This window comes from Mirounga angustirostris, unplaced genomic scaffold, assembly GCF_029215605.1.
Source record: "Mirounga angustirostris isolate CCGP_5_RB_7025 unplaced genomic scaffold, mMirAng1.0.hap1 SCAF_6, whole genome shotgun sequence".
In the NCBI taxonomy this organism is placed as follows: domain Eukaryota; kingdom Metazoa; phylum Chordata; class Mammalia; order Carnivora; family Phocidae; genus Mirounga; species Mirounga angustirostris.
The window spans coordinates 40,455,145-40,471,858 of NW_026991714.1; the positions used below are offsets into that span (position 1 = coordinate 40,455,145).

Genomic DNA, 16,714 nt, shown 5'->3' on the forward strand with positions numbered 1-16,714 from the left:
CATTGTAAATTGAAACAAAAATTGCAAGGTAATTTTTGGATTGTTGTATGTTTCTTAGAGAATGGACAGCTGACTCTAAAATTCACACAGAGCAGTAAATGATTAAAAAGAGTTAAGATAATTCTGAAGGAAAAATAAAAAGATAATTCTGAGGGGGGGCCTATCTTTGCCAGATATAGCAAGACTTATTATAAACTTACAGTAAATAAAAACGATAGGGCAATGGTACAAGAACAAAGAGAATATATAGGAGAGAGAGAAGGAAATACAGGCACACATACGTAAAGGAAACTGGGTAAGCGACAAGAGGGAAAGAATGAATTAATGAGTAGTTTGAGGACAAGTGACAATTTAAATGGGAAAAAAAAATTAGATTTCAACCTGTCACCCGACACAAAAATCAATTCCAGATTAAAGGCCTAAGTGTAAAGAGAAAAATTTTGAATTTTTAGAAGAAAATATTGAATATCTTTACAATCTCAAGGTTTTCTTAAACAAGATATAAAATACACAAACCACAAAGGGAAAATTTGACAAATTTGATCACATTTTAAATATTAATTTCTATACAAATCATCAAAATCAAAGTTAAAAGATAAATTCACTGACTAGAAAAATATCAGCAACACGTATAATCAGCAGGGGATTAATATCCAGAATACATAAAGACTCCTAAAAGACAGATAATGCTATGAAAAAATAAGTGGGCAAAAGAGTTGAACAGTTTTAATAAATTGTTAAAACAAAAGGAAACCTAACATTCTAATGAATCACAAAGAAGAGTGGCCAAGGAAATGCAAGACAAATGAATGATGACATACAACAGTGTTTTACAACCATCTACTGGCAAAAATTTACAAGTCGGGCAATACCAGGTGTTGGTGAGAATTTGGATATACAGAGTTCTTAAATCCTACTGGCAATGAGGTAAACTGTTACTGCAACTTTGGAGAGCAATATGGCAATATATGGTAAAGTTAAGATGTGCATGTTCTACAAATAGTCAATTGCACTTTTAGATATATGCCTTAGAGAAACTTTCCCTCAAGTGCTCACCGATGTTCGTGGCAGCGTTGCTTAAAATGAGGAACAAATGAGAAAACCACCCATATGTCCATTAATAAGGAAGTGGATTTTAAAAAATTGTGGTATATTCTTAAAATGTAGTATTAGATATGGCAATTAAAACAAAAGGAACCATCACAGATCTTTCTATAATCTCACAAATGCTCAGTATATACCTTTCTTGTCAGGAGGCACACATTCCTGCAGCCCATTCCATTCAGGCCCTTTGTAACATATCACTGTTCATAGCTGAAATGGTATTCCCTCAAGGCTACAGGGAAGAAGTGGTATAAACACGGAGGTTCTTGACACATCCTCACAAGAAGTCACATGGTGGGGCAGCTGGGAGATCTTGAGGCCACTATTCCTGAAGCAGGTCAACCTTTTGAGCAGTGTCCAATCCATACGAGGAAATGTGTGCATTAGGAACCCCTGGACTGATTAATGGAAGTGAGGCAGAGCCTCATCCTGATGGAAAATGGGAACGCTGGAGACGTTTTGCAACTGTAGGAAAAACCGTTCCATAATCATGTCCAAAAAGATCCCTTTGATGGTATCTTTTGCAAAAAGGAACTGATAAAGACCCATGTGCTTCATATGGCACTGAAGATATTTACTTTCAGCAAACCCCTTACAAGTTTAATTGTGAAATGTTGGTTTTCAGTGCCCCATTTATGGAGATTAAGAATCATTTTGCCGGGTGCCTGGGTGGCTCAGTTGATTAAGCGACTGCCTTCGGCTCAGGTCATGATCCTGGAGTCCCGGGATCGAGTCCCGCATCGGGCTCCCTGCTCTGCGGGGAGTCTGCTCCTCCCTCTGACCCTCCCCCCTCTCATGTGCTCTCTGTCTCTCTCATTCTGTCTCAAATAAATAAATAAAATCTTAAAAAAAAAAAAAAAAGAATCATTTTGCCACTTCAGGTAAAACAGCCTCATCACTACTGGCAGCTATTTGCACTTCCCTAGGACCCTGCAGCAAAACTTGTGTCATTTTAACAGTCTCTATATGAGGGCTTTAAGCAGGATAAAGCAATAAAGTTTTATTCTCCCTTTTCAGAGAATGCAACAGATGGTACTCTGAGGGATGCCTTCCTTCATCTCCACATCCTGGGACTTTTCTAAAGAGGGACACAAATTTGCCTGCCTACTTCCTCTGCCGACGTGATTACCTTGTGCTCTTCTAGGATGCATCCTTTCTGTTCCATCTCACTGTACCAATGGTAATGCTTTGACAACTTGGTATGTGTTCACTGACTGGTACGCTGCCAGACCTTTGCACGGCAGCAATACAACCAAGTTTAGCAGACCCCCAACATACAAAATGAAGTGTCATAAGGGAAACTCTACAAATTGGTGCATATTACATCTTTATGTACAAATGTTACTGATATGTTACTGAGCAATAACATTTCGAAAGCAGTCAATTCTCTTTTAGTGCTCTGTACCATTGTTTAAATACATGTAAAATAAAAAAATCAAACACATGAGCAGAAAGGATACACATCAACTTCCATTTGGTGCTTGCTTCTGCTGATGGAAGGACAGGAAGAGGATGAGGACAAGAATGGGTTCCAACTCTGTCAAGTATCTTAAAAAAAAAAAAAAACTGAGGCAAATGTAGCAAAACGTTAATATATTTTAGATCTGGGTACCTGGTGAATGTTATTCTCTGGACTTTTCTATATGTTTGATGTAGTTAATACTTTTTTAAATGAGTAATAAAAGGTATCAGCCTCTGTGAGGGAAAGTAAGAATCAAAAGGCAAGGGCCTGTAATGCTAACTCTTTGAGCTCACAAGCAATGCATTTCTGTTCCAGGGGCACACTCCAACCACAGTCTCCCATGCATTTTGTCACAACCAGCTGGGAAGAGGCAGGACACGAAAAAGCTGTCCCTGAGAACAAAATCAGGGCTGGGAGAACAGCAGGACTTCACCCAACCTCTGCTCATCCTGAAAACCTCTGGTCTCACCATGGGGACCAGGTAGGAGGGAGGGAGGAGACGGAGACCCAGAGGAGACCTGGGGAAGAGAGAAGGGGCAGGTATCAGGAAGCACTGGAATCTGCAACACTAAGTGATCATTTTTTTTAAGGATTTTATTTATTTATTTATTTTAGAAAGAGGGAGAGCAAGAGTGAGCATGAGTGAGCATAAGCGGGGGAGGGAGAGAGAGAATCCCAACGTGGGGCTCGATCTCACGACTCTGAGATCGTGACCTGAGCCAAAACCAAGAGTCAGACGCTGAACCAACTGAGCCATCCACGCGCCCCTAAGTGGTGAATTTAAAAAAGAGAGAGGGAGGGAGGGATTCAGAAGTTTAGCAGCTAAGGACAAAAGAGAAGTCAATCCAAGATGGTAATTTAGATATAAATGCCATCATGACAAATGTATGGCAGTTAGAGCCCAGTAAGTACATATATCTTTTTTCTATTTTTAAACACTTTTATTTTAGTGAATGGTGTCAATTTAGGCTCTAGGGATAAAAAGCAGGTATCCTGGCCCTCAAGCAATTTATAATTCTGCTGTAGAGACAACATACAAAACATACACAACAAAAATAATAGGTAACATTTATTGCCTTGTTTATGCCAAGCAGCATCCAAAGCACTTTATGTATTAACTCATTTAATCTTCACAATCGTCTTATGTCTGAACCATTAATATTCTTACTATTTTACAGACAAGGAAACTGACATACACAAGAGGTTAAGAACCTTACTCAAAAACACACTACCAGTAAAGGTAGAGTCGGGATTGGAACTCAATCTGACTGTGGGACCCAAGCTTTTAACCCTGACACTAAAAAAAACAAAAACAAAAAACAAACAAAAAAACCACCTATAGTAAACATACTGCAAAGCGACCTGTATGTAGTTTTCAATTGTGACTCTAGCACATATGACCTGGTTGAATCTACACATAACCTAACCTTCAACTTTTCTCAAACTGCTTATTTTGGTGTTGTGGAAAGTCTCAGGTGAGATAGTAAATCACACAGCAATTACACCTACCACCATTATGACTGTAAATGGGCCTAAAAAATGTGACAAGGAACTGCTTGGGGTCATGCAACCCTGTAGATTTCTTAATCTTTACACCTAAGACCATTTGGCTCAACTCAACTACAGATTCAACCTCAGTACCAAGATTAATCTGGTCCTTCATTGGAAGGGACTTAAGTTTAAGTTTTCGATAATTCAGCATCAAGCTCTAACAACTGGCTTTAATCCCCTAAAACTAAAACTCTTATTCCTAGTTCTAACTTCTGCCTCGTTCTCCTGTACCTTTTCTAGTCCTAAAGACTTAATATGTGCCATATGATTGGCATATGTTATCACATTCAAACCCCACACAGGATGAGGTAGGTTATTACTGCACTACCTTTGTGACAGATAAAGAAACTGGATAGAGAGAGGTTAAAATGCCCAAAGTCATCTAATAGTACCAGAATTTGAAGACAAACACAGGTCAGCTGGCTGCAAAGCCATTATTTTTCCTGTACACTAAGCAGTTTCCAAGCTGTGTTCTCAGGATTCCATGGAGAATCCAGGGCTGTCAGGGAAGACTGAAGAAACAGAAGGGGTATGGCTCATCTCACTCTTACAGATAAGTGTATCATGCTGATTGCCACATACTCCTTGGATTCCATGGAATTCTTTTATGCCTGCCTGCTTGCCTGGGCTTGTCTCTCCTCCTATCACTTAGAGATGAATCCTAACTCAGTCACCCCCAACCCAGGAGAGCCTCCTCTTTAGCAGATTACTTCCTTCCCAGGCTACCCCAGCATGTGTCTCTTAACCTTCTACTCCCAAGTCTGCCATAAAATAACTGGAAGTAGTTTTAATAATCATTTTAAAAATGGCCACCAATATATATAATAGTATCAACTCTGCCACAGTATAAAGATGATTAATATGGCTCACACAATCTAAAGTAGGGGATAACCCTCCAGATCATTTGTTGTGAGACTTAAATTTTAGGAATATATTTATACTTTATAATTCACTATTCATAATTATGAATTGGAGCATTCTAGAATATTTAAACCAAGTAAAATCATATTAAGAAGACTTAAGCTGAAGAGCTACAAAGTTCTCTAAATTTTCTTCTTTGCTCAATTTTATGAACTCTGCCACATGTTATTTCTGAGAGCTGACCATGTAACAGGTATGTGATAATATAACCATGTCTGAAGGCAAAGTATTCTTAATGTAATACTTTAGTATTTTTGATTCCTTTCTCCTGCCCATATACTCACAAAGCTTATAATGACACCACACAGAACTACAACAGTCCTGACTTTTTTAATGAGAAAAATGTGACTGAGTTATAATCTGAAATATCCACAGTGACCTACCTGCAGTCTGACATGAAACCTCTTTATATGGCACTAGCAAAGTAAATAACTATCACTACCTTGCGGTATTATGACTACTCAGTTCCCATCCTTTGAAGCCAGGTAATTAAACACCATGGAGGTGCTGCTATTGTACTTCTCAAAGTATCCACAGAGCACCTGCGTTAAGAATCTCCTGCACCACTACTTAGAAATGCAGATTCCCGGGGCCTGTGAGCAACCTAAGGAATCAAAATTTCTCTAAGATCAAGAAATGCGCATGTTCCAACAAGCTCATCCAGGTACTGATTTGGAAATCAACAGTACAAATCCATTTACTTTTTCTTAACTATTTAAAGGAGAAACTGGTTAAAACAATCTTTGGTTAAAACATTTTGCTGATACTTAAAATTGCATGTATGTAGAGCGTTTGTCAGTATGTGTTTGAAAAAATTTAGGGACCAATAACAGTGATCAAAAGCAATATAGCTCTAAGTAAATTTTCACTTTGTAGAAAGAGCTTTAGGACAGTAAAGGGAGTTCTTAACCAAGGGTCAATGATAAACTAACTAGTCTTCACTCAATTTAGCAGTCCACACAGTTTATTCAGCAATGTAACAGGAGAGAACTTCCATTGTGACAGACATAAGGCAGACACAGGGTAGATCTCTGGGGTACATCCTTTATACAGACGAACAAATAACTTTAGGTTTCACAACATGTGGCCACAAGGCATGATTTGTTGCACACCAACAGCTATTCATTCCTCCCTTCTCCCTTCCTAAAAGAGCCATGATTTTATTAGGGAGACAATGGGCCCTACCCAGGCACTGCTAACCCCCTTCCCTTTTGCTGGGCTTCCCAGGCTTGTGAACCAGTACCTTCTGAGATATAAGAAGAAATCTGGGAGGGACTTTTGAGAAAGACTTTTTTCCCAAATAAAAGACACAGACTTGAAAGGAAAAAGCTTTTGCTTCGTATTTCCAGCCTTTGATTGGGAATGAAATATCTGGAACAGTAACAGCCACACTATACTCACTGAAGAAGCAACTATGAGGACAAAAAGCCACCACGATAAGGATCCCAGTGGGAAGAACAGAAAGAGCCTGGGACCTTAGGAACATTGTCCAGCTGCTACACAAGCACTGGATTATCTAGTATCTTAAGTGGAATTTAAAAATTGTGCAATGGCCTCTGAGATGTTTTCAGATTTTTCTAAGTTTCTCCTATACTCTAGTTCCATGATTCTCATCAACAGGTGAAGGCCAGAATGTGGTCAATGTCCAGCAAGACACTGTTAGTTCTCAGAAAGATGCTTCCGCATAGTGTCTATGGAGTCAAGCTTGGTAACTCCTTTTGTCACCTATCTCATAGTATAAGTACTTTTCCATTTCCAGAGGAGGACATTCGAAGTTCAGTCACCACAAAAACAGGACAGCCTTTGCTATGTAGAGTCAAGTAAAGATAGTGGCATTTCTGCATGTTTGTGTGTATCCTGTGTAGATATTACCACTGGTTAACGTGTAAGAGGTGGAATGGAGAACAATGCAGTTTCTTACTAAACTATCTAGCTGTTTTACTGGAATAATCTATAATCCAGCTACAAAGATGCTTTCCCACAAAAGTTATCACTAAAAGTATCATTATGGTACACAGAGTACAGGGCCTCTCCTCCAGGACTATCCTGTCATACATCCGTAATAAGGCTGTGGAGCTTCTTAGGATGGGTAAGCTAATTCCAAAACATAGGGCACGTAGATTAGACTGGTTCTAGATGAATAGTCTGACTGGAATTATGATTAAATTCATGCTGAACAAAGTATGTGTAGCCGATGGGAGCAGATCCAACAATTGAAGCAATTCCCCAAGGTAGTGACAGTCCAGATCAGATTTAGAAAGGATTCATTTTCCCAATCTTCCTTGAGCTACTAGTATAAACTCTAGAGTCTCCCTAATTTTGACTGCTTAAGAAGTTACTTGTTTTGGCCAAGTTTTTTGTTCAAGGTTTTGTCTGTTCTGGTCAAGATTAACTGCAATGCAGGGTTAAAGCCAGCTACTCTAGAGTCGTGTATCCTTTTTCTAACCAGTGGAGGACCCAGAAGAAACGGGTGGCAAGCTTTTTCAAAGGTCCATCTAGTAAGATTTTGGGGCGCCCACTCAAGTGGGAAAGACCAAGGAAGAACAAGGCTTCTATTAGCAGGATTATCAGGGTAACACTCAGGGCAATAATCCGCTCTGTTAATACGGTCTAAGAATACTTGGTAACACTCATTTTCAACAAGTTCAGTTTGGTACAACCAATGGCCTAGTTCTAAACTAGGGAACCACTGCTGTCCACAGTCCGGGCAATGTGAATTATCTGAGAACATCTGGGCTTAGAGAAATAACACAGAAAGCAATGTAACAGTAAAAGGCAACAATGACAAAGAGAGATACCCAAATAACCAGTCCTATTACAGGTCTGGTTTAGCAATTTCTCAGTCCAACCAACAATACTTGGCGACCAGAGTTAAATTTGGCTTGCACCTCCGTGCAATTCTTCAAGATGTCGTTGTCTATTTTTCACTCAATTGCAACTCAGTCTCTGAACTCAGGGACCAATCCAGTCTATAATGTTATCAGTCACTCACTAGCAGCACAGATCTCAGAATAGCTCCTTCAAATCCCAGCTTCTCAAGAAAAGATAGGGCTCTAGTCTAAATTGGTTATTTTTCTTGTGTGTTATCAGCTGGTGGTGTCATGCAGAGGCACGTGGCTTACTCTGCTTTGCTGGTAAGTTATTATGTCTGCTTGGTGAAACAAAGGAGCTGACAGGTCCAACTGGGTCTTTTGTGGGCGCTGGCACTCGCTGTTGTAATACACGTACCCAAGTCTTAAGGCCTTGGCACTTTACAATGATGTAGGGGGTCAGGAAAACCTAGTAGAGTCCTCTTGAGCGTGGATCCAATGAAGTCTTTCTTGGGAGGACCTTAATCAAGACCCAGTCACAGAGAAGTAGTCGATGCTGAGTTGGTTGAAGCGTCTGGGAATGCTTCACACACCTGTAAATGATAAAACTTCAGACGACTCATATAGGCTTTGAGTTGCTCACAATATTAGAAACATGCACTTGGAAATCATTTGGGCCAGTCAAGGTGGATGAAAATGGTCTTGTGGGTCTCTTTATGACAATTTCATAGGGGATCACACCAATTTATCCATTGGGAGCTATTCTTATGCTTATTTTGGGCACTAGGAAGGGTTTTGGTTCACTTAAGATTCGTACTAGCTTAGGACGCCTGGTTGGCTCAGTCAGTTAAGCCTCTGCCTTCAGCTCAGATCTTGATCCCAGGGTCCTGGGATCGAGCCCCACGTCGGAAACCCTGCTCAGCGGAGAATCTGCTTCTCCCTCTCCCTGCTGATGTATGTGTGCACTCTCTCTCTCTGTCTCTCTCTCTCCCCCTCTCAAATAAATAAAATCTTTAAAAAAATTTTTGTACTAGCTTAATGTTTTTAGGATTGTTTCTTTTTTCTAACTCCTTCTGCACTCTAGTAATAGTAAAGTCTGTATCATCTTGTTTAATCTAGTAAAACTCTGAGATTTCTTGTGTATCTTTTCTGTGAAATGGGTACCATATATGGTATTCCTGTAATGTGTGGGATAACATTAACAATGGTGACAGCTTTTCTGTAACAGACTTTAATCCATCCAGGAAAAGGGATTACAAAATCATCAGGAAATCTTAATAGCTAACTCTAGGAAGTTGGGAGGAAATCCTTTTGAAGGCTGAAAAAGAAACCAAGAGGGGCATATCTCATTACCCACATCTATCTTTATAGGTTTATGCACATTACATATTTAAGAAAGCAAGTAAGGTACAGTCTTGAGCAATAGCTCTGAGCAATTCTTGGAAAATATTTAGAAATCAGCTGGAATTTGCAGATACTATCACTTTTATAATCCTTCACGACACTAAATATAACAAGTAAAAAAGGTGGGGTCCTAGGATGTATGAACAACTACATAGCCACCGAGGAAGTGCTACATATTAGAATACGACATATACCTTGCTTTTCTCCAGTGTTCTCTTTGTGAAATCTGAGGCTTGATCCTGTGAGAGCACGTAGAAACACTGGGGAAGGCGTGAGTGCTAGAACTGTATAAAGATTTGGCCTGAAAAGCAGAGGAGTGACAGCCTTAGTTGTGGTCAGACAAAGCATTTTCCTTATAGACTGTCAACAGCAGCTGTGATTCTCAGATTTTAAAATGGCAAGTTTAAAAGGCAACCGAAGAGTCTCTGACAGTGCTGCCAACACAGGGCTCCTATTCTGATGAGAGCCCAGGATGAGGGGAGACAGGTCAGTGAAGGTACACTGAAGTATTTTTTGAGGTTAGATAACACTGTATGGGTGTGGGCTACCAACTCAGCTCCTCAGGCGAAGTTAACAGAAGGTATGGCAGGGTTCCTGACTCAGTAACCTTTGTAGTGACAATACAGGGCGTAACAGATTTCCCTGAGGGTCTACTGACAAGAGCCACCACAAAAGTTTCCGTTGTTGAATTAGGAAATCTTGCATGTTTAGTACATGGAACAGATAATGAATAAAACCCACACAACCATGGGGTTCAACATAAAAGTTAATAGTAAAGTTATACGGCTAAGTTTAACATTGAAGAGATAAAGAATTTGGGGTTTTTAGAGTGAAAAGGAGATATGCAATTGAAATCACAACAAGATACTATTTCACGTCCACCAGACTGGCAAAAATTAACAAGTTTGACAACTGGGGTTGTATATACTCTAGGCAAAACCACCCCACCACCCCCAGGCAGTGTCAGAGCCCTAAAGCTCCAAATACTCAGAATAACTCCACCCTCTCCCAACCTTCATTTCTCCAACTTCAACAGTCAACAAAGCATTAGAGCTCCAAGTATTCCTGAATTAAGAGAACTTTAGTGTTCCTTATGTTTCTGACAAGACAGCCCCTCCCCTGGTCCTCTAAACCACCATGGGCAAGAATCAAAAGGGGACCCCAAAGCACTAAGTGCTCAGAATAAGATTACTTATCCACCAGCCTCCTCGCTCACTCCTTAGCCTTACCATTAATAAATGAGTAAAGAGGGCCTCCTGAAAATGCTCCCAGCATGATTCTCAAACTTCACTGCCCCCCTGCCCCACTCATAGCTTCACTACCATTTTGGCTTGAAAGAATCAGGACCGACCAATCTCATCAGACCTGTAGCTCTGTTTATGGTGACCACTAAACGAAGCCCAGGGCTTCCTGGTTGTACTTCATCGCCTTAATCTCTAATCCCCATATGGATCCAACAGCAGCCAAGATAACATCCCCTTCTTGCTTTACATTTTCCATTTTGATATATTAAATATTCTAGCTATCTGTTTCTATAAAAATATACACTCCTTGAGAACAAGGTTTTTTGTCTTTATTTACTGCTGTACATGCCCAATAAACAAAAGAACAAAAAAGTAATTTGAATCCTTATACCATAGAAGCATAAGTTAGTACAACCACTTTTGGAATTAATTTGGCATTACCTAGTAAAGCTGAAGATATGCGTTTCCTACAACTTGGTAATTCCACTCTTAAGTATATACCCTAGAAAATTAGCACATTTGTGCTTAAACACATGAATGAAAATATTCATGGTAGTACTGCGTGCAATAACCAAACAGGAAAAATGGCCACGAACAGTAAAATGGATAAATAAATCGAGGTACAGGCATACCTCGTTTTATTGCACTTTCCTTTACTATGCTTCTCAGATACTGCATTTTTAAAAACTGAAGGCTTGTGGCAACCCTGCATCAAGCAAGTCTGTCGGCACCATTTTCCCAACAGCATTTGCTCGCTTTGTATCTCTGTGTTACATTTTGGAAATTCTCACAGTATTTCAAACTTTGCCATTATTAATTATATTTGCCATGGTAATCTATGATCAGTGATCTTTGATGTCACGACTGTTACTGTTTTAGGGTGTCTGCGACCATGCCCATGTAAGACAGTGAACTTGATGAATGTTGTGTGTGTTCTGACTGCCCCACTGACTAGCTGTTCCTCCGTCTCTTGCCCTCTCCCCGGGCCTCCCTATTCGGAGACACAACAATATTGAAATTAGGCCAATTAATAACCCCATGATGGCCCCGAAATGTTCAAGTGAGAGGAAGGGCTGCACGCCTCTCACTTTAAATCAAAAGCTAGAAATGATTACACATAGTGCGAAAGGCATGTCCAAAGCTGACAGGCTGAAAACAAGGCCTCTTACACCGAACAGCTGAGTTGTGAATGTGAAGGAAAAGTTCTTGAGGGAAATTAAAAGTGCTGCTCCAGTGAACACACAAATGATAAAAAGTGAAACAGCCTTACTGCTGATACGGAGAAAGTTTAAATGGTCTGGAATGAAGATCAAACCAGCCACAACATTCCCTTAAGCCTAAGCCTAATCCAGAGCAAAATCCTCACTCTCTTGAATTCTCTGCAGTCTGAGAGACGTGAGGAAGCAGCAGAAGTCTGAAGCCAGCAGAGGTTGGTTCATGAGGTTAAAGAAAGAAGCCGTCTCCATAACATAACAGTGCAAGGTGAAGCAGCAAGTGCTGATGGAGAAGCTGCGGCAAGTCATCCAGAAGATCTAGCTAACTTCCTTAATGAAGGTGGTTACACGAACAGCAGATTTGCAATGTAGATTAAAGCAGCCTTCTATTGGAAGAAGATGCCATCTGGGACTTTCAGAGCTAGAGAGGAGAAATCAATGCCTGGCTTCAAAGGACAGGCCGACTGTTGTTAGAGGTTGAAGTTGAAGCCATTGTACCCTGACCATTCCAAAAATCCTAGGGTCCTTACGAATGATGCTAAATCTACTCTGCCTGTGCTCTCTAAATGGAAAAACAAACCCTGAATGACAGCACATCTGTTTACAACATGGTTTACTGAATATTTTAAGCCCACTGTTGAGACCTATTGCTCAAAAAGAGATTTCTTTCAGAATACTACTGCTCACTGACAATGCACCTGGTCACCCAAGGGCTCTGAGGAAGATGTACAATGAGATTAATGTTGCTTTTGTGTCTGCTAACACAATGCTCATTCTGCAGCCCACGAATCAAGGAGTAGTTTAGACTTTCAAGTCTTATTATTTCAGAAATATGGCTATGACTGCCATAGAGAATGATTCCTCTGATGGATCTGGGCTAAGTAAACTGAAACCTTTCCAGAAATGATTCACCATTTTAGATGCTATTAAGAACATTCCTGATTCACGGGGAAAGGCCGAAATCAACATTAACAGGATTCTGGAAGAAACGGATTCCAATCTTTATAGATGACTGAGGGGTTTCAAGACTTCAGTGGAGCAAGTAACTGCCGATGTGGTGGAAATCGCCAGAGAACTAGAATTAGGAGTCAAATCTGAAGATTTGAGTGAATTGCTGTAATCTCATAATAAAACCTAAATGATGTGGAACTGGTTCTTTTGGATGAGCACAGAAAGTAGTTTCTTGAGATGGAATTTATTCCTGGTGAAGACGCTGTGGAGACTGTTGAAATGACAACAAAAAATTAGAGTATTATATAACTTTGTTGATAAAGCAGTGGCAGGGTTTAAGAGGACTGACTCCCAATTTTATTTTATTTTATTTATTTATTTATTATTTTTTTTTTTTTTAGGACTGACTCCCAATTTTAAATGAAGTTCTACTGTGGGTAAAATGCTATCAAACAGGATCACATGCTACAGAGAAATCCTTCATGAAAGGAAGGCTCAACTGATGCAGCAAACTTCACTGTTGTCTTATTTTAGGAAATTGCCATCAGCAGCCATCAACATTGAGCTAAGACCCTCTACCAGCAAAAAGATTATGGCTCACTAAAAGCTCAAATAATGGTTAGCATTTTTTTTAGCAACGTTATTTTTTAATTAGGGTATATACATTTTTAAAAAACATAATGCTATTGCACGATTAATGCACTATAGTATAGTGTAAATATAGTTTTTATGCACTGGAAACCAAAAAATTGACTTGACTCCCTTTATTGAGATATTTGCTTTACTACAGTGGTGGGGAAAAAACCGTCATTATGGCTGTACAATGGAATATTGCACATACAGACACAGATGAAACTCAAGAATATTAAGCTAAAAAAATAAAAAGTAGAACATCCCCTTCCACACACACACACTTATACAGTCTCCATTTATGTAGAGTTTTAATATATTATTTAGGAATATTCAATAAAACTATAAAGAAAAGAAGGATAAGCACAAGGATGATCATTACCTTTGATGGGAGAAGAAAGGGGATATGATTGGGGAGGGCATACAAACTATTTCAAAGATAATAATTTTGGGAGGTGGGCTGATGGGGTAACTGGGTTATGGGACATTTAGGAGGGCACACAATACAATGAGCACTGGGTGTTATATAAGACTGATGAGTCACTAAACTCTACCTCTGAAACTAATAATACACTATAAATTAGTTAATTGAATTTAAATTTAAAAAATCTAAAAAAACAATTTTTTTTAACTCAGTGGAGGTACAAGGTTCACTGTATCCTAAGTCCTAACAGCTTACAAAATCTCTATTCAATATGTTATAATTGTAGAAGAGTAGAGTGGAAATAGCAATGGGCTAGAAAAACAGGTTTAGCAAAACCAAAATTCCACATTGTGGCCAAGAGGAGCAGCAGTAGTTACTTTGCCCAGATGACGACTAATATATGGAGGAAAAAAGAGACTACAGAAGATATAGATCGGGACGCCTGGGTGACTCCGTCGGGTAAGCGTCTGCCTTCGGCTCAGGTCATGATCCCAGGGTCCTGGGATGGAGCCCCGCATTGCACTTCCTGCTCAGCAGGGAGCCTGCTTCTCCTCTCCCTCTGTTACCCCCCTCCCCCGGTTGTGCTCCCTCCCTCTCTCTCTCAAATAAATAAAATCTTTTTTTTTTTTTTTTTAAAGGAAGGATATAGATCTTCGTTTTTCTCATAAAATTGTAAGCAACTATCTCTTCATAGAAATCAAAGAAGCCTGGGGCGCCTGGGTGGTTCAGTCGGTTAAGCATCTGCCTTCGGCTCAGATCATGATCCCAGGGCCCTCGGATGGAGTCCCGCATCGGGCTCCCTGCTCCTCGGGGAGCCTGCTTCTCCCTCTGCCTCTGCCTGCTGTTCCCCCTGCTTGTGCGTGCTCACTCGCTCTAATAAATAAAATCTTAAAAAAATAAAAATAAAAGAAGCCTACCTAATGCTGGTATGGAAAAGAAAGTTTATCTAGGCATATTCCCAACAAGGCCTGCATCTGTGTGCAAGGATTTTATTTCACATGGTGCCTTTGTGCTAAATTAGAAAAAGGAACCCTTCCTCCAAGTAAGCTGTAGCCCAGAGAACCTCACGTGGCCAGGTATTCCACAGTAATCCTTTGTCTGTGAGATAATTATGCTTACTAACAATAACGAACACCAAGGACCGCGACCCGTTCTAAGTACTTTACATGTATTAACTCATGTAATCCTTACAATAATCAATTTTATAGTTAAGGAAACAGAGAGGTTGAGCAACTTGCGAAGGTCACAGGTCACTGCAGAGAAATCAGTACCTGAATTCAGGCAGACTGGTTCCAGAGCCTGTTCTCTTAGCTACCGAAGATACCGCCTTTTTGAAACAGCAACCGTTAAGCTTTAAAAAGCCCCTTCACAAGCTGTTTGCTACTCTTCAGTGGTGCGTAGATACTGAGGTGGGGGTGGAGAAAATCACCTACCACAATTTTCCACAACCACAGAAAAAGATCTAGGATAGGTTTAGGGAGTCCCGAATCCCCTGAAATTACATCGAGATTTTTTAGGTACAGTTGCGCTTTTTTCTGGAAAGAGAATACTTTTAGACTCCCCAAAACCATTAGGTTGTTAATGGTTCCTAATCATTTTACTACCAAATGTAATTTTTATCCCAGCACACCCCTCCTCAGATCTCATTTTGGAAGGATGTTCTAAACAACCAACATTCTTGTAATAATTTCATTTTCTCATTTTTATTAATCCGACGTCTGCCAATGTCAATCTGCCAATCAAAACTAAGAAAGATAATTATTGTTACTAGCCCTGGTTTAGAAATTTTCAGTATTTTAAATTACAGATAAATATTCAAAATGCCTGTATCATAAAGTTGGAAAGATTTAGATATTCTGGATTTGTTTCTTTCCTCAAGTCGTTGTCAGCTTACGTTAAAAGCAGCTGATTTAAAGTAAATATATGATTACTGTTAGGCTTGTAGAAATGCTGAAAATACCTTGAGAACCACCATTTCTCTATTGATCATTAAACATAATTGTTTACTGAGAAAACCAACCATTTAGTTGGTAGGACCATTGAGCCATTGCGTAGTTGGCTCAATGCCAAGTACTACGGCTACATAGAGAAAAATCTTACAGGACTTCCAGATGTCCAGGGAATCCAGATTGGAAGTGATGCTTTGGGTAAAGGCTAAAGGCCTTCAGATAGATACTAAAAGACTGCATGTAGAGTTCCTAGGAAATTCTGGAAGGCCCACAGAAGAATCAAGGTTTTCAAACCTCTTAACCTGCCAACAGTGGGTAAAAACGAAAGTTTAAAAAGTTTCTCTACTGCACAAATGCTTTACAAAAGGAAAACATAAATCAGGTTTTTGTGTGTGTAAGAACTACAGTAAATTTAAGATTCTTCCTGAAACTTAGGACAAAATTTAGAAAATAGCACTTTAACTGCAAAATGAAAATGCAACTCTAATCCACTGAAATTTGTATCTACTAATAATGGCAGCTTAATACATATTAAATAATTATCTTCTCTAAATATCCTGATTCTACATTCTTTGCTATTTCCTGAATGGATGTTAGTAAGCAAGCTCAAATCTGCCTTTGACAGACAAAAATTCTCTTGTTCTTTTTATGGTAGGATAATGTAAGTCTCAGACTGAGTCAGGATTGGGGTGGCTTCTCCAGGCAAACATATCCCTTAGAATTCAGCCTCTGCTAACTCCTCATATAATATATAAAATCAGAAGACAGATACACAGAAAAAGTATAAATGCTTTAAACCGTGAGTTCCCATTTTAATTATTTTCTTCCATGGAGTATTATATTCTAAGGTTAACCAATAATCAAAAATACCTATTTTTTATGAGACAATTTCTCTGATATGTTTCATACACAAAGTCAAACGATTCAAGTTTCATATTTTGTTAAATAGTTTGGAATTTGTATGACAGGAAATTCAGGAGCATGGGGATAAACAGGAATCTTCTTTTTAAATTCACATAATCTAAAATAATTTTGTTAAAAATATATTAT

General features: G+C 39.3%; 2 protein-coding genes across 4 annotated transcripts in view; both read right to left on the reverse strand.

Moving 5' to 3' along the window:
- The window catches only part of LOC123845689 (torsin-1A-interacting protein 2-like), a 44,291-nt gene that overhangs the window by 17,383 nt on the left and 10,194 nt on the right, over positions 1-16,714 (reverse strand). Inside the window, exon 1 of one of the 3 annotated variants that reach the window (XM_064594180.1) lies at positions 1,242-5,839. The exons of 1 other annotated variant lie outside the window; for it this stretch is intronic. The gene's annotated coding sequence lies outside the window, so the exon portion shown is untranslated. Of the gene's footprint in view, positions 1-1,241; positions 5,840-8,266; positions 8,408-16,714 lie in introns of those variants that run through there. One more of the 3 variants, XM_064594182.1, reaches the window with a different exon arrangement.
- On the reverse strand, positions 6,621-8,268 carry LOC123846128 (torsin-1A-interacting protein 2). Its single transcript, XM_064594183.1, has one exon. It carries the CDS (start codon positions 7,767-7,769, stop codon positions 7,374-7,376), a length of 396 nt encoding a protein of 131 aa, XP_064450253.1. The 5' UTR covers positions 7,770-8,268; the 3' UTR covers positions 6,621-7,373.